The sequence below is a fragment of the Aristolochia californica genome, unplaced genomic scaffold (genome assembly GCF_029961685.1).
Source record: "Aristolochia californica isolate CCGP_79_NKW_82.1479 unplaced genomic scaffold, dmAriCali1.0.hap1 SCAF_1, whole genome shotgun sequence".
Classification (NCBI taxonomy): domain Eukaryota; kingdom Viridiplantae; phylum Streptophyta; class Magnoliopsida; order Piperales; family Aristolochiaceae; genus Aristolochia; species Aristolochia californica.
Window position 1 is genome coordinate 52,045,876 of NW_027181770.1, and position 18,549 is coordinate 52,064,424.

Sequence of the window (18,549 nt, forward strand, 5' to 3'; positions counted from 1 at the left end):
ATTCCAAGAGTATTTTAACACTAGTTTGTCTCAAAATTTCTTAGCTGGTTGTAGGATGAAACCTAATCAATTCTTTGCTCAATGCATTTGAGTAGTAGTGGTCATTGTATTGTCATCCACCTCATGATGTCTTCCTCATCCCAATCACTTATTCAATTTTTGTGAATAGGGTCCATTGTAATTTGATTTTCACATGTATAGGGTCTTAGATTGAATGAAAGGTTTCATGATATATTCTCAATATTGATATTGGGTCTCATCAAACATTGGAGGGGCAAATGGGTCATGACCCACCAAGAATGTAATGTCTACATTCTCCTATGGTAATAGGGGCTAAGGTGTTATTGACCTAATTCCTTGGGAACTTTAATACTTAACTGAGAACTAGGCTTTTAGAATACTCACACTTTGATTCCACTTGTTAGATCCTATGAAGAATGAACTAAAAGGAAGGGCTGAGTAGATTTGTTCACTTTGTTGCTAAGTGTTTTGCTCCTTTTCTCTTAATCATATTTGTGTGTCCACTCTTTCAAATATTTCTCTGTGTAGTGCATATTTTAAAATTCAAGTACATGCATAAACAATCAAATTATATACAGAAGTTAACATGTACACAATGAACACACAAGATTTATAGTGGTTCACAATTTTACTTTGGATTGCTAGTCAACTCCCAAGGTGTTTTTGCATATTGGAGTTCTAACTGTGCTTAGATTACCAATTGCCTCTATAGCCAATTACTATGTGCTTCAATCTCACTTGACCAAGATCAATCAATGACAATGATACTTGGATTTTGAAAAGAACCCCCAAGTATCTAGTGCTATAAGAAGTTCGTTTTAAAATGCCCCAACAAGTCCTTATGCTAAAAAAATATGATTTCAAGGTATAAGAGAATGGATTCTATGGAACATGCTAAGTAAATAATGGTTTCAAAGCCTGAGCATGAAAACACTTGACTCTTTTAAAATTTGCTTTTCAAAAGCTCAAATCCAATCTGAAAAATCATTTCAAAGCGGAAAATACTAAGGGCATGTTTGGAACCCACGAAAAAGAAAAGAAAATGGGAAAGAACTTTATTTTTTGTTGTTTGACCAGAGAGAATTATAGTGAGAAAAGAAAATAAGAGAGAAAATTACTTTTGCCTTCTCTTAGTTAATAAATTTTGTCTCACAAAATGATTTTCTTTTTCATTTTCTACATGTATCCAAACAAGAAAAATATTTCTCTTTCATTTTTCACGGGTCTCCAAACAAGAAAAAAAAAACTTTTTTCTTTTCTTTTCTTTTTCTCTTTTTTTTTCTTCTCTCTCCTCCTTTTGTGTTCGAAACATAGCCTAAGTAAATAATGATTTCAAAACCTGAGCATGAAAACACTTAACTCTTTTACAATTTGCTTTTCAAAAGCTTAAATCCAATCTCAAAAATCATTTCAAAGTGTGAGAGAGCTTTTGAGTTATCATGGTAGCTTTAGAAGTCAAGAGGGGGATGATTTGGGGTGAAATCAATTTAAGTGAACAAGTTCTTGTATTGTTCAAATTTTGAACCATTGAGCTTGCAAAAGGGATGTTTTGTCATTTTCAAATCACATGGTTAGGTAACTTATAGACTTTGGAGACCAATTTTGGTTTAATCAAAACCTTCAATCTCGTTTTGTAATTTTTATGGAATGCATCATTTGGATGAGTAGAGAGTTGTTGGATAATCTTTTTTGGGTACTCTTTCTTTTCTTTTGGATGTTCAACTTCTTTGAGCTGGCATTCGAACAAAATATCAAGTGGAAAGCAAATCAAGCAATTGAGAGTTCATTAGGGCCAATCGAACAATTGTTTCCAGAGAGTTTTCTCACTTGTTCAGTCAAACAATCTATGTGGGTCTTCATAAAGAAGATATTTTTTTTATTTAAACCTTGTAATTAGCTTCTGCTGCCTCTGGTACACTTTAACAAACCTCGGTAGGCAATCGGGTTTTCAGTCATTTATAGTTTCCATGCATAGTTAACCTTAGAGAGTGCATCGGATCCGTTTGAGACCAGTTCAAGTAACCAATCTGGTACAGATTCCACAACACTACTTGTAACACCTATTTGGCCACAAATTCAAGCATCGAAAGCATCGAAAGCATCGAATAAGATCCAAAATAACCTGACCCAACGGTTCAGCAGAAGCAATTAATAAGAGTGGGAAAGAATTCATGTAATCAGTACCAACACTTGGTCAATCTTTCTCCCTCACGACGTCTTTGAGCTCTAGTGGAGATTAATTCAGCAAGCAATGTTTCTTACTCTACATGTACAGGTACTAGTTTTTACTAACTAATTCTAGAAAACAAGTTCAGTTCTATATCTTCTCTTCCTTGGCATCTACTCCATTTTCCACTTCACTAATGGTTTCCAGATGAATGCAATACCAAAACTCTTAAAACCAAGACAAGTCAGGCATAAAACATAAAAGAAGTTCCGAGTTTTACAACAAAACCAAATGACTAGTCACTCCCCGGAGGGGGATTTTATAGCATTAGTAATATGCCAAATTTTCATTGATATCTTTAACCTGCGGTATACATAAATGCTAAGAAGAAGAAAAAGGAAATATGAAAGCTACCTCATACCTTTAACAAGGAGTCCAAAATTTCGTTTCTCGACCATCTTTACCACTTTGATATTATGACTTGTGCACAGAGAGGTCAATATGTAGATAAGCGATACAAGTAATGAAAAGTAAGAAAAATGCACTAGTCAACATCAAAGGCTCCGCAAGCATGGAAATCTGGTTGAATTTGTAATAAACCTGCACAAGAGAATAAAAAACATGGGTGTAAAGATGGGAGAAAAATTAGATTTGCAGACAGCCAAACCCCATGTTCAAGCAGTGATTTAGTAGGTAAAAATCTGGTGTCTCCTTCGTAAGCCCACACATTAGAAACTTGTGGTGGTCTATGTATACTGAGGAACATGCAAGTAATCAATTACCAGAACCTCAATTCAAAATCAATCATTGAGTAGCACATGACTTGGTCCAAAATTAAGTGTTTATACTAATCAAAATATCACTAACACTGTTTGGGAAGCTCATAAATTCAATATTTGATTGACAAAAAGCACAAGCAGGCACCATGAAGGATATATGCTCATTGGGGATGATACATGAGAGGTTTCTGTTTGGTGCACCTCATCCCTTTAGGTAAAAAGAAAAAAACAAGCTTTTCAGAAATTTACCTGAAAAGCAACATTGTGTTCAGGTACCACGTTCTCTTTTTCCAGGACCACTACCGTCCTTCCAACAATATCAAGATAAGAATAACTTACCTGCAATATTCCCATGAAAGACAATTTTAGCACTCAGTAAAAAGCCAAAAGCCACCATTCAAACGCTTGCAACTATCTTTCTGGATTCACCAACCAAGATGTCTGTAAATCGGGTCTTAAGAAATTATTGAATCTTGTGAGATTTACATCAGGAAAAAACAATTATTATTATTTGCTGAAACTTAATCTCTTACTTAGTTAAAATGAAGTGTTCATGATATGTGTTAAATTTCTTGGTCCCTTTTTTGGCATAAAACGAGTATGTAGACACTACTAAATAAAGATGATGATACCATCTCTCTTCATGTTGTGTTTCCTAAAACTGGTGCAGTTATGCTCAAAGAAAAGGTGGAATGAATATGCTATGATAAATGAAGGATTTTAAGAAGTATATATTTTCAAAATCATGTTAGTAGGGTATGTATCATTCTTTGCTTCCTCGAAAAGGAATTGGAAAATCCTTGAGAAAGTGGGGTGGCAGGCCTTTAACCAGAAGACTAAGCAGACCCCCAGATACAAAATACTTCTGTTCTATAGCAAAGCCAAGAGACAGTTATACCTCAACATGTTGTTCCACTGGGAAAGGAATAATAGCTGATGCATACTTTGATCCCTCCGGAAGCACCACCTGATACAAGACATTTTAAATTTTGGTCAAATTGCACTAAAGCATGTGGTACCATGTTTTCACAACATCTTAGCATGACAAAATTAATTCAACATAAAAAAATAGATTTGATCAGGGCACATCAGAAAAATCTTACCTTGACAATTAGCTTCTTCACGCTTGTTTCATGAAGAGGGCATCCAAAACTAAAGTTCAGATATCGCCTGCCATCAGATGCCTCGAAAAGAAAATCTTGCAGGGGTACCCTGTATCCAATAGTGAAAGTAGCTCTCCAACCTCCAAACAAAGGATATCTTGGTTCAATTTCAAGCTGTGACTGGACAAAAGCACCTTGATGTTAAAAAACTGCCTTCAGTGATACAGTACCACGCTGAATCATTTCTCTATGAAGATTATAAAAGGATCCACTCCCAAATTTTCTACAAGAGATAGAAATATTTTTTCTTATTCAAAATAACTCAAGCGAGCTGTTCACGCGAAAAGTGTAGAGCCAAAAAGCAAACAGATCAAATACCAGCCAACAATATGCCCTTCGACACCTAATCTTTTTTTAATGTTGAAACCCATATCTTGGTGGGACTTGAACCCAGGACCTCATACTAGCAAACCCCCCATATGATCATTCATCCTTAGACATGGTCATCGTAATTGCATATGTTAACAAGAATATGACTTAAATTGTAAATGAGAAAACTTAACCCTTCAATAAAAATTGCACATATTTAAGCTTACATCAGATGCACTGCAGAAAGAATGAGAAAGGTTAACATATGACTCAAATTGGTAATATTTAATTTTCTTTTAGAAAAGAAAAATCTACAAGGCCTTGTATGGGAAATCTAGCCTTGTATGCCTGAAGATGGACAATAATAGCAGTTGCACATACAGCATTAAGTCACAGCTAGAAAAAAGGAAAGAACACCCTGACTATAGTAAAGAATGACACCATAGGCTCAACAAACCTTTTGAGCATCAGTTCGCAAGTGTGAAGATGAAATGTTCCCAATTTCATCTCGGTAGTAGACAGATTCCACCCGCGGGGGCAGTATTGCTAGAAGATGCTTAAATGAAGAAACACCACTCGTAGATTGTCGTGACTGATATTCTACCCTGGCAAGCGATTCATGTTCATAATAAGCACATGGTTGATGAAAACATATTCCTATATTTCAGTTGGTAAGATATCCAGGATTAATAACAACGCTACTTTAGACAGACTTCTTGTTCTGGGCTGACGGTTCCTCCTTATCTTAGCTAAACAATATGGTTAAGTTTGCCCACTTGATTTATAAATCGGGAATTTCCAGCTGTTCAAAGCCTAACTAGAAATAACATATAAAGTGTGGTTAGGTTTGAGCCTATTGTTCAATTGGTAAGAAGCACAAGGACAGGCTGTAAAAGCACATGTTCAACCTCAGGCCACCTGCAAAGAGATATCTCCTATCACTCCACAAAAATCATACATCTATTTAATTCTTGCTTAGTGCCTTCTTACCAGCATTGGAGAAGGGGGTATGGTTGGGAATTTGCAGTTTATAGAAACATGGAATGTGATAGGAGTGAAATCAATCTTGCCACCAGAGTGATGAAAAAGGATCTTTCACCATGGTGGTAAGCGATGTATTATTTCACTGTTCAGAAACTGAAAAAATAGTGTAGCAAACCTTGAAAAGCCACCACCATGTCTGGCTCCTGCATGAAACAGTTGGTAAAGCTCAGTAATCTGTAGGCTACCCCAATGTGACACTTCCACCTCACGTACAAGTTCCTCAATCACCGCAAATGGATGGTTATTCTCAAAATGTACAACTATAGGAGAGAATGAATATGGAGGACGTTCTTGATAGTATCCATATTTTATTTCTGTACCAGAACGGACTGTTGGGTCTACTCTTGTATAAGATTCCACTTTCGTAGTTGGTGTCTTAATATATGTTGTCTGTTCCTTAACATGATATGGTGACAACATAAGTGCACTGTCTCGGTAATAGACAAACTGAGACTCTGATTGTGTGATCTCAGCAGGGAAAGGCTCCAGAGAATGTGTTAGTATTAGCAGCACCTCCAAGGTTGCACTTTCTCTATTTTTTAGTGGGTTGAGCAAAGAGATGGAAAACAATGTAGCTCCATTTGGTGCATCAGGTGACTCAGTGGGGTTTATAGACAGTTCCACTGTAGTTCTCTTCTTTCTTTTTCCTTCAACTGATGCTGCCCTAAGTAGTGCAATATGCTCAGCTTGGGTTGGTGGGAAGGCCAAAAGAATTTCTGAAGCAGGGGATGTTCCGACATTTTCAACCTGAAAATGTCCAAAAACAGAATGATAAGCATCTAACACGATTAGAACACAGACAAATTGTTCAAAAACTTTCAAGACTTGAAGAAATTCATAAAGACTTTCTCTTACTTTCTCTTTTTGAATGATAAGATTCATGGAGACAGAGATAGGAAAAACAGGCAAATTTCCTTTCTCCAAAACAATTAACAGAGGGAGCATAAGACAAAATGTTCATTTGGAACTTACCTTCAAAGTCAAGTAGGCTCTTACTATCGGAGATGTCAAGTCAATCTGCAAATTGGTAGAATAGTTCATGAGAGTAGGGAAGAGGTTTGAAATGGCAACAGTAGGACAGAGATATAGAACCAATTAGGTTCAGTAAACAAAAACCACATAAAAAATGGCACATAGTAGCTACATTATGATTTTACCAAATTGACTAGATAGATATATCAGAAGCTCGAATTGCTAATAAGATAGCCACATCCTTCCCATCGATGTCCCAGTGATATATGGGTCATGAGAGACTTCTTATCAATGTCTCATGCCCAGTCTGGTTTGGGTTTGCAGCGTAGAAGAAACCATTGCATAAGTAAAAAACTTTTTAGTTAACATACAGCTCAGTCAGAAACATGGTAAACATCTGCTAGATTACCCGCAACTGCAATTTGGACTGGTCTTTGTTCAGCTGATAGAACATAGCTATCCAAAACTTTATTCACAGGTTTGACTATTATCCTACTTGGGATTCATTCCATGTGTGTGTGTGAATAGGGGGGGGTGTTGTCCTATTGAATCAACTGAGTAATTAAATGGTAAATCAGTGTTCACGTTTCCACAAAAATGCTCGAAAAGAGAGCTCAATTCCTGTAACCACGGAAGGACCATTGTCACGAAAATGATGTATTTTACTGGGTTATGAAAACAGACAAAAGATTCAGCCTAACTCCAGGGTGGAGTGGCATAGTTTCTATCATTCGAGGCACCAAGTAATGAACCCTAAAATGCTATCATTTGTATATCAACAGATAGATCACCTCCTAGCCCATCGCAGACAAAAAACTATCTTCTGTCAACTAGGAGGTGATCTAGGAGGTGCTAAACTTCTCTATATCTAGTGGATCAATGAGGTACTAATATTCAAATTCTGCAGCCTGCGAAGACGATTCTATACCCTTCTTTAACTCTGGAACGAACATAAGGGAGAGGAAGGAAGAAGCAAATCACGCAATGCAGTTGCAAAAAGTAAGAAGCAGCAGGAAAAAAATAAGCCACTTTGAGCGCATACCCGTCGTTCCGCGCTAGTAATTTGAATTAGTTGCGAAGAAGACTCGCACGATATCTTTAAAATGGAAAAAGAACAAAGAAAGAGGAGGAATATGGCAGATGGAACAGTCGAGAGAACTTCCATGAGGTCGTCGCCTTCTTCTTCGACGCCGCACTCGGCTTCGATGACTATACAAATCTATATGCAAGTCTATCGTCGCCCTGGCAAGTGCCGGTAGCGGCCCGTACATTGACCTAGACCTTTCAATGGATCTGGATCCCAAATGAACATGCGGATACTACTGGGCTTAATACTGGGCTTAGATAAGGTAAAGATCGATTGCCAAGTAAAAAAAAAAGTAATCAGATTAAATTTACATTAAAAAATTATTTTTCATATAAGAAAAATAAAAAATATTTTCCTATACATCAATGGCTGAATCGTTATTACTGTGTTTCATACTCGTGCAATTTCAATTGAGATCGTTGATACTCATGCCTAATCATCAATTTGCTCTTATGTTATGTAACTCACTGACAGCCAATTGTACCCCTTGTAAGTTCCAATTGCCTTCCTTATTTCTGTTTTATTAGTCATTAATCAAAATATAACAAGTATGCTATTAACCTTTTATTTATTAATTACTCAGTAAAAATTACCTACTACCTATTACCTATTGGGTAAATTAGATAAATAAAGGGTAAATAAAAATTACAATTAAGTATAATTATTGAATAATCGATAAATACATAAAATAGAAATAAATGTCTTAATTAAACAAATGACTCATCTTATCTTATAAAAGTGGGTCGTCTAATATGGTTAAGACAAGTAATTAAAATTAAATATTCTTATACCAGACATCAATACCATATCAGACTCAAATAAAAATGTGTCTTTTAGGAATAAAAGATGATGAATGTATGGTATTTGAGTAATTATATATTAAACATTCTATGGTAATAGAACATACGTGATTTGTGGGGATTATTGACTGGCAAAACCTGCTTTCATGAACAGAGAGGGATTAGAGAAGATTTCATCTCTCCTCATTTGGGTAAAATTGCAAGACATCTTAAACTATCTCATTGATGTTAGTAAAAATCACAGCTCAATCTTGACGAAACGTCAAATGCAAGTAATAGTGGAATTAAATGAGAAAAAGGGTTTTAGGAATGCGTGTTCAGTTTGCAATCTTGGACTAATAAACGTTCAAATAAAATAGGTTGTCATTTACTTGTCTTCTCTATTTGTTTTTATGGTATTTGGTAGATGCTTATGCCTTTGAGAAAGCAATCTTGAATGTCCAATATGGTACTTTAAATCATTGTTTAGTTATAGCTTCAAAAGTAGGTAAAAGTGAGACTTTGTGGCCTAATGGTAAGGCACCACTATTAGTGGAGATTTATGGGTTCAAATCTGGCTATTTCACATCTCTCTTAGCCTATTTGTTTGTGTTTTTTCTTTATGTTTTGTTTTCTCGTTGTATGTCCTAACTAAAATAGCAAAGATTTACCCAAGGGGAAGTGACAATAGTTGCTAATGTATGTTTTATTACCGCCTTGCATGTTATTTGATGTGTTCTTATCATCACCATCATTGACAAACCCTTGTACCCATTTTGATGCTCAACTGCATGACTTGCTTTCTTCCATCCTGATCAATCATATATTAGGTCCATTGTTAGGGCTCCCCTTCACAATTGCATATCTAATTCAGCCCCCCCCCCCCCCCCCCCCCCCCCTTTTTCTCAATGCAGGAGCTAATTCTAGTAAAGCCAAATTTTCAACATAAAGTATTGATCCTAATCTCACTTTTCCTATAGTATAACATGCAGATGATCTCATTGCTGATAAAATGATATTTACCAGCTAAACCTCTGATGATTTATTAGTTAAACCTCTAAATTATTATTGAATAAAAGTTATGTATAATATTAAGTTGTGTTTATGAACAATTTTATGCAAGGTTTATGTAGGGGTCATGCCTAATTTTATGCAGGGGTCATGTCCAATTTATGTAGAAGTCATGCCCAATTTTAAGTAAAATTTATGCATAATTCTACATATACTTTACTTGACATGTATTTTATGTAAAATTTTAAATGTAGGTTGGAGCTCGGGCTCGAACTCATTTAAAATTCTTGGCCTCGAACTCGATTCCAATTTTATGCTCGAGGCTGGGCTTGGCTCGAGCTCAAGTTCGAAATATTTAAATCAAGTTTAACTCAAACATATGCAAGTTCGAGCTCTGCTAGACTCGAAGCCACCCCTAGGGATTGGGATGACAATAGTTTGGTTCAATTTAGGGTTGGGTTTGAGAAGTTAATGTTACCCTCCCCAAAAAAATTTGTATTGTGTTTTTGCCTCATATACTTTAAAGTAAGACAAAGCTATAAGGCTGACCCTATATTTTTTCAGAGGGAACTAAATTTCTCGCCCATGGGTCATTGAACTTGGCACCTTGCCATCGCTATAGGCCAGTGCCCCTCCTCCCTTTTAGAGAGATTCAAGTAAGAGAGGTTAAAGTGTAACATAGTTATTGCACTAACTAATATATTCTTAAAGCTCTAATAGCTGGAATTACGTAAAGAGATTTCGACTCTCTTTAAGCCACATGTAGCTCAATACAATATCAGTGACAACAAGTAGTAAGTGTTGCCAACTCGCAAGAGCAAATCAGCTAAGAAGTTCAACTGTTACGGCAAGAGATTATTGGCGATACAGGAATTCCCATTAGCTCTTTTAATGAACTGTTAGCGGTAAAAAGGATGAGGATATAAACATTTTCAACTTCCATTCTCTTACAGATGATATCAATGTCTCCTAATTCCATTTACGCGCCTGTAATAGAAATTCCATAGACGCAATCATAGTTGAAGATGAGGAACGTTACTCAGGCGAAGCAATCATAGTAGGAGATGAGGGATGTTACTCAGGCTTTTTGGCTGATGTCGGAATCTCTATTTCCTATCATTTATAACAGCGGCGAAAGGAAGATAAAATAAAAAAAGAAAATGCAAAAGAGATAGGAAGAGTGGGAAGTGAAAACAAAGACCCATGAAGGAAAAATAAAATAAAAACTGAAACGCAGAAGCTCTGGATGGTGGTGACGAACAATGAATCACGAAAAAACAAACGATGAAGAATATAGGAAGAAGAACGGAAAAGATGCCGTTGAAGAAAGCGTAAATCAGGAGAAACTGAAATGTAGCCATGAAAACAGAAACTAATAGATACAGAACCAATTAATAGCATATCAATTATCATACATCAACACGGAAACGTTAAAGATGAAGAAGCCAAACAAAAATGTAAAGAAGCAATTTATAGTGACTGACCTTTCTGTCGAGTCGAAAAACCAGGTCCAAACGTGAAACATGAAGAAACTAGAAATCTTATAAGGATGGACAAGGAATCATCCCAAGTTGTATATATTAGATTAATTTATCAAATCAAGTTATTATTTGACAAGAAAGATGAGATTAACAATTTTTTGGAGAATTGATAACTTGACGTCTGCATCGATTGTAATACGGAATCATGTGTACTCAGACTTTAAGAGTTTTCTTCCACGATATAAAAAAAAAACAATGTTGAACAATGGCAAAAGTCTTTGTAGACAAAACCGAACACTCGGTACTCATATATTTCTCATATTACGATAACAATGGTGGATGACATATGAACAGAAAATCAAGATCAAAATTGGAGAAAAACGAAAAACCCAACTGGTATTGGTTGAGTTTATTTAAAGAATCAAAACCAATCAAAAGCATTTACGCTTGTCAAACTATGGCAAAAGTACTAAAGAGAACAGAAAAAGGTCTGTATAGAGAGGTTACATATGCCCTGGACCAGAAACTAAGCAGCCGAGTCCTTGTTCAGAACTCCATTGGACTTCTTCACCTCGACGCTTTCTTTCTCGTGATAAGATGCACCATTTGGGCTCAACAAAGCCGTCGTCTCGTCCTTGTCCTTTATCTACAGCAATGATTCCAATTTAAAATTTTCAGACCAGGTCCCAACAAATCAGAGATTGTCAATTTGAGGTGTCCACGAGTACCCACCTGAGATGAAGGCAAGAGGTCGCCGTTCTGCTTCTTTTGCTTCTCATGGGTACAGTAGTAGGAGTACATGCCCATGCCAAAAATGGCGATGAGGATACCGATGATGTTCCTTTCAGTAAAAGGGTCGTGAAGCAGTGTATAGCCAAATCCTAACACCAAACAAGTCTTCAGATGGCCGAGCACCTGATACGTCACCGGAGAGGTCTTTCCGATCACCAGAAACGTGCTGAAGTTCACTGAGACTGAGATCAGACACGACAAGATGATGAATGCCTGCAAACAAAATCATACGGTTATTAGCATAAAGGTTGCAAATGGACGTAATTCACCGGTTCTTTACATGGCAAGGGATCAGTGAGATAATATTACCAACACCACCGGAGAGTACTTGAAGGCGAAGACGTTTTGCTTGGTGAGGCTCTGATCCACCAGAGGCCCCGATACGAAGAGAATGGCAGCTTGGAATGGAGCAGACTGATACAGCAGCTGAGTGGATGAGACGTTTAGCCTCTTCTGTATGGTGTTTGTCATCTTTAGTGATTAAGGTTAAGGAGACGAAGAGAAAGTGCACGTAATAACCCACTAAAATCAATAGGAGAATGAATTAAAATGTTGTAAGGATACTATCTGGCTGACGCACGTTGTCGCTATGGCGAGAAGAGAAAGAATGGATCCGAGTAGATTGAGGTTAAGATCGGTGATGGATGCAATACCAACTCCCAGAAGTAAAACCAGAAGTGAAAGCTTTATTTTCTGGCTGCAGAAAGCAAATTAATAAGCAGGATTATAATCCCTGCAAACTGATCTAGTTTTGAAGAATGTAATCTGTCTACATTCTTAAACTTTAATTACCTAAACTGCTTCTTTAGGAAAACTGTTTCCAGTAATACAGTGAAGGGAATGATAGCAAGTTTAGTCATCTGCAAATCAAAATCAACTCAGCAGCGTCAGCTTTCATGAATTGACTCTAACAAAAGAGGAAATCGTGCTATTTAATCGAATGGACAACCTGATAAAAGCCAATGGAGTTGAACCCCAGGCTAAGATTGAGGAATCCGATGGAGACGCCATTAAGAATCCCAAAGAGCATGACAGTCTTCAGATCTATCGACTTGGGTTCGAAAGCATTGAGCCGTTGGGCAACATGTAGGCTGCTGAATGTTACCATTAGATGCCAACTCGTCAGAGTCGTAGCTGCATATACATGACAAATTAATTCATGATCAGGCACATATGAACTCATGAGACGAGCTTGAATCATCTGCGTGTTGATCGACCATGACGAATGATGTTTGCAGGATGATGATGATGCATGGGAGGATCCATTATTTTGATTTGAAAAGACTAACTGTTTAGCCGTGACGTCGAGTTTTGTTTGATCGTTGGGGCTTCACATCACCACCAACCGATCGGGGAATGAGTACTATGGAATTAAAATCATTAATACTTTAATTTGTTCCGATTTCACTCATCCTAGCCAGAGAATTCCTCTGAGTCCATCTGCTTAATTATGAGGAGGAGAAGCGTCAGAAGATTTTGGCTATTTTTAAGAGTGCGGGAAGCTGGAGCTTGACTAACCGAACGGGAAGCCAAGAGAGCTGATGAGGGCTTTATTGCAGATGACAATGGCTACCGAGGATGTCACTGACAGGATCAGTGCTCCGATGACGCCCAACTGCACACCAGCCTTCTCTGCCATTAATGTCGTTTTTTTCTGCTTTCTTGGAATTCCCAACTTTCTCCTGTACATGTAAGAAAATATAGCACTTAAACCAAACATTTTTGACAAGAAAGTGAATTTTTTCACTACAAACAGAAAAAACGACCGAATCGTATATAGCCAGATGTCCACCAAAATGAAAAACATAATTTCGATGAGCACAGAGAATTTCTGCTTATAAAACGTATTAATCTGAAAAGAAAATAAGAGATGGATCATTCATGGGGATAATGCAACTGCGTTAAACAGATAAATGCGATCGAGGTTCAACTTGAGAGTGTTTCTAGTTTCTTCGATCTAATGTTTTGCTTTTCCAAAAAAAAGAAGAGAAAGAATAGTAATGTTAAATGTATAATAAGCACGTCACCTGTGAAGAAAAAAATAGATCAGAACGGAAGCACCTTCAGGAGTTCTCACTCTCGATCCCAAAAGAGAATGAAATCACCTTCAGGAGCTCCAACTCTCACAATCCCATTAGAAGCTTTCGAGCGGGATGAAAAGAAGATGGAGAAGCAGGAAGAGGAAACCCAGAAATCCCCAGGCAGAATTTCGAAAAGCTTGTGTGAGAATGGATTGTGCATCGCACTGGGCCCTTTTTATTTTTGTTTTCTTACATGGTTAGAATACCTGCTGTTCGACCTTCGAGAAGGGAGGTCAGTTTAACGGCCAATGCAAGCAACGAAACAGTATTTTACTTCCGTTAGTTGCGACTGTAACTCCTGGACTCTGGATCAAAATCGCTGCAATTTCTGATAACGATGACGGCAATGCCCCTCTCGAGGCTTTTATGATATCTTATACTTGCCAGAATTTGCCTCCAAACATCCATGTCTCTAGCGAAAAGTTTAGAAAATATATCTCAGATGAAGATTTGCGATGTGTCCTCTTCGTCTTCGCTTTTAATGTTTCAGATATCAAAATTTGTGCTAATTCTGCCAATTCTAAGAAACTCTCACGATCCTTGGAAAAGCAAGGCCGTGGTTCAGCAAGTGAAGTATCTCCTACTGAGCACAGAAAGCCATTACTGTAGAAACTGTAGTTTTGTCATTCTAAGAAGCTAACAGGTGGGACATTTTTGTCATTTATAAGCCTTTTACTATTAATGGCCGTCAGAAATGGACTTTTGGTGCTCACCAACTCTCCTTGTGTGGCTGTGAAAACATTTACTGCCTTTGTAGAGAAGTTAGAGAAGGTGGTGAGATATACAGATTTCTTTAAATGAAGTTTCTGCCAGCGCAAGCAAAGTTCTGTTTGGTGGAACTTCGAACTCACTCAAAACCTTTAGAGCTCTTTCTTCACACCGTTTAAACGTCGCATTAACAAAGAGTTCCTTTAAACACCATCAGACGGACGGAGAATTTGCTCTCGTTTTGGTTTTGAGGATCACAAAGTGGGAAGAAAAAACCCCTTGGTGAGAGGGAATCAAATTGGAAATTTATGTCTGATCAGGTTATAGTCAAGGTCAATTAAATGGGTATCTTCATTTCAACAGGATCATTACTATGGTTTTCTCTTTAAGTTCTGACGTAGGAGGATCTGAGCTCACAGTTTCCTTCAAGCCTGGAAATGTCGACATCGCGACAGGTTTCAAATTGATTGGATCTTAGATTAATATTCTTCTCATGGCGGACTAAATGTGAAGTTGGCTCCATTTTGTCTACTGGTATCAAATTGATTTTATATATCTTCAAGGGTACTGTATTTTGATTTATAACTCCCATTAAGAAATTCAAAGAAGACGGATTCGGAAGAACTTTAATATAGGGCATTTTTTTGTTTTTGAACAAAACAGTACAAAGAACTACAGTTCCTTTTCTAACTGTGTAGTTGGATTTGTCAGACTGCATGTTGAAGAAAAAACAGAAATCCATAGTAGAAAGATTGACAGAGAAGAGAAGGCAATATGCTGTTTCATGTTAGGGTTAAAAATGCCCCTGACTCACTTTTTATTAAATCTAAGAGCATGTAGAAAGATTATATAAATGCCTTCTTTTCAGTACTCCCCCTCAAACAGGAACATAAAGATCAACTGATCCCAACTTGTTAAATAAATAACTTTAAAACTTTTTTATTCAAAGCTTCCATAAATAAATCATGTAACTCCTCAAAGGACCTAACATATGAAGTATAAATTTTACCACTCAATACAACAACTTAGATAAAATGACAATCTACTTCAATATGCTTCTTCTCTTGATTGTCACAAGCCATCTTCTTATACACTAACATTGGGAAACCGAACTCCTCAACTAAAGATTTTACTCATAGAAGTTCACAAATTTTATGAGCCATAGCCCGGTGCTTTGCCTCTATGCTAGACCAAGAACCACAGTTTGTTCCTTGCCTTTTCATGTAACTAAATTTTCACCAACAAATGTACAAAATCCACTTGTAGTTTGTGTTGTCTACTTTAGAGCCTACATAGTAAGCATTAGAAAAAACTTTTACTCACAAGATTTCCATGAGGTTTATACATTGACCCTCTCCCATGCTACCATTTCAAATACCTCGATATTCTGTAAACAACATCATGATGAACAACTCATAGCGATTCTAGATACTGACTCACCACACTAACTATGAAGCATATACCAGCTCTAGTCATAGTTGCATATGATAAAATCTAACTAGTTTATGATACTAATTTTATTTCGTAACACCATACTATCTGGATAATATAAGTCAAGACCACTATCCATCTGTGTATCCATAGGTTTTGCCCCCAACATCTTTGTTTCCTATAGAAGATCAGTTACGTACTTCCTTTGAGACAACAACACCCTAGACCTACTTTGAGCCACTCGAACACCAAGGAAATGTCTCAAAACACCCAAATCCCTTGTTTGAAAGTGTGTTTGCAAATGATGTTTCACTTTTGAAATATATTGCACATCACTACTAAGCAAAATAATATCATCAACATACACTATCAAAATAATAATACCTATCTGCCACTCCAACACAAATTCTGAATGATCACAATGGCTTTTCAAAAAACCAATTCTATAACCACATGAATAAACTTCTCAAACTAGGCTTGAAGATTCTGTTAAGACCATAAATAGCGTTGCAAAACTATCGAACTTTAATCTCCTCTGCATGAGTAACATCACCTGACAGTTGCTCCATATTAATCTCTTCAATCAAATCACCATACAAAAGACATTCTTGATATCAAGTTGAAAAGATGTCAATTCTAATTCATAGCCACATTACCAAAATATGGACATAACCAAGCTCAATCCTGCACATGTTCATGTCAATCCATAAATCTAGCGAGTCATCTGTCCAGGTCTAAATGGACCCATTACATGGGGTTTTGTTTTTTTTCATGCTCAGGTGCATGGATACTACAAAATATCTTATTGCTTTGAAGGTTGCCTATTAATGGAGTTCTTTTTTTTTATGCTTATAGCTTGTGAAGCTATTTCGAAAGAAAATTAAAATGGTCCTTTTGAAAGGGAAATTTACAATTTAATTTAAGTTGTGGATCTTAAAGCAAATCTCCTGAGTTCACAAAAGAAACTCCAACGATGACAGAGTTCATGGAACCAATGAATAATTCAAGATGGAGTTGACATTAAGTGGATGCTGCTAAAATACCTATGCATGCAATATTGTTAATATGGTTCCAATACATGCTAATAGTAGGACAAACATGTAAATGAGTATTGATGTTATCTTTCTAAAAAGTACCCCACCCATAAAATGTCCAAAAAAGCCTTTATTTGTTATACATACATAATATACTTACAATTTTTTTTTTTAAAATGCCATCAAATTACTGGTACAAATTAGTTTATTGATCAATCTTTACATGCTAGTGGAATCTACCAATAGCTTCTAGTGGTCCTACATGCTAGTAGAATAACCTAATAGCTACTAGTGGTGATCTGAGTCTACTAGTTGTTTAAAATGCATTTCAACCTAGTTATAGTTATCTAGTTATCAACTGAAGTCTAACAGTCATATTTAATTAACTAACTATAGGTACTTCTTTTACTTATATTTTCCAAACCTGTATCAAATTGTATTTAGTTGTATTGATTAGTTGTTGTTAGGACTTGGTTCAATTTAGTCATCATGATCCATCTATTAGTTTACATCTATCTACTAGTCCCCCTTAAGTTGTATTTATAGATATCAAAAGTACAAAAGTACTAATATTACAAGAATACCCTTCACCTTAATAAGAGTGAATAAGAGACATAAATCATAAACTAATTACATCTGTACCACCCTAATTACATCATATCTTCCAACACTTCCTCTCAAGTGGGAGATAATAACAGTGATCCCAACTTGAACCAAATAACATTGATGTAGTAATAAGCTCCTCCACCACGGTGTCCCAACACCGGGCACCGACTCTCAAAAGGTAGAAAAGGGTGATAAAATATAAGTTGAAACCAACCTCAAAGAATTTTGAATAAATATAGTGATAATAATTACTAAAGTGGGTAATGTTTGTCATTCACAAGACGACAATAAAAGACCTAAGGGTACCAATAAAAAGTAGAGTGGGTGATGTTGTTCAATCACAAGATGGTGATAAAAGACCCATGAGTACTAATAAAAGTGTAAAAGGACTTAAAACACCCATATAAATAAAATGGACCAACCAAAGCAATGATCCAAAAAGGTTTAGCCAAAGGGGTAAGTGGGAGTCAAACAAAGGACGGTAGGTGAAAGGCTGCCAAATAATAGAGGGTAATGGGTAATGATAAGGAATATAAGATGTAGAAGTCGGGGTCAACATGTGCTTTATTTCCCTAGGTAATTCAAATCCTCCATCAAACGAACCAGTGCCGACAACAATCAATGAATAATGAACCCATGGCATAGTAATCAAGGGGTTTTTCTTTAGTAAATGTCTCAATCAAAGAAATACAATAGCAACTGCAGTAATGAGCCAATGCCTAAATACACATATCAAATATGTTTTATATAGCATCAGATAAACGGTAAATAATAAAGTCCTTAAGAGTAATAAAGACACCTGAGGTAATCTGTAGCAAGTCCATCCTTGAATAAGGAAGATGTTCACAAAATAATAAGTTGGAATCGATTAATAAGCTAATAATAAGTTGAACCAAGTATTGTTAATATGCTTAAAAGGAATAACTGAACTGAGTGATGTTGGTTCCGAGAGCAAATATATTTCTTTTGATATATAATTTTTCGTATAAAGTCTTGTTCTTGATGGCAAAAAATGGCTTGAAAATTGAAGCTTCCTGCTGTTGCACGAAACCTTTTTTGCTACTTGACCTTTGCTACTTCAAAT

The 18,549-nt window shown here is 36.5% G+C and overlaps 2 protein-coding genes across 2 annotated transcripts; both read right to left on the reverse strand.

The window, feature by feature from the left end:
• Positions 1-2,462: 2,462 nt before the first annotated feature.
• LOC137959954 (dolichyl-diphosphooligosaccharide--protein glycosyltransferase subunit 1B-like) lies at positions 2,463-7,684 on the reverse strand. The gene is made up of 8 exons (XM_068807389.1): positions 7,498-7,684; positions 6,456-6,500; positions 5,599-6,230; positions 4,897-5,044; positions 4,071-4,250; positions 3,866-3,934; positions 3,217-3,306; positions 2,463-2,788 (listed from the first exon to the last, which is right to left on the reverse strand). The coding sequence occupies exons 1-8, from the start codon at positions 7,618-7,620 to the stop codon at positions 2,663-2,665; spliced, it is 1,413 nt and encodes a 470-aa protein (XP_068663490.1). The 5' UTR covers positions 7,621-7,684; the 3' UTR covers positions 2,463-2,662.
• Positions 7,685-11,183: 3,499 nt separating this feature from the next.
• On the reverse strand, positions 11,184-13,859 carry LOC137959962 (UDP-xylose transporter 1-like). Its single transcript, XM_068807402.1, has 8 exons — positions 13,633-13,859; positions 13,124-13,287; positions 12,555-12,739; positions 12,398-12,465; positions 12,170-12,302; positions 11,915-12,076; positions 11,546-11,818; positions 11,184-11,459 (listed from the first exon to the last, which is right to left on the reverse strand). Exons 2-8 carry the CDS (start codon positions 13,242-13,244, stop codon positions 11,340-11,342), a joined length of 1,062 nt encoding a protein of 353 aa, XP_068663503.1. The 5' UTR covers positions 13,245-13,287; positions 13,633-13,859; the 3' UTR covers positions 11,184-11,339.
• Between the last annotated feature and the right edge of the window lie 4,690 nt (positions 13,860-18,549).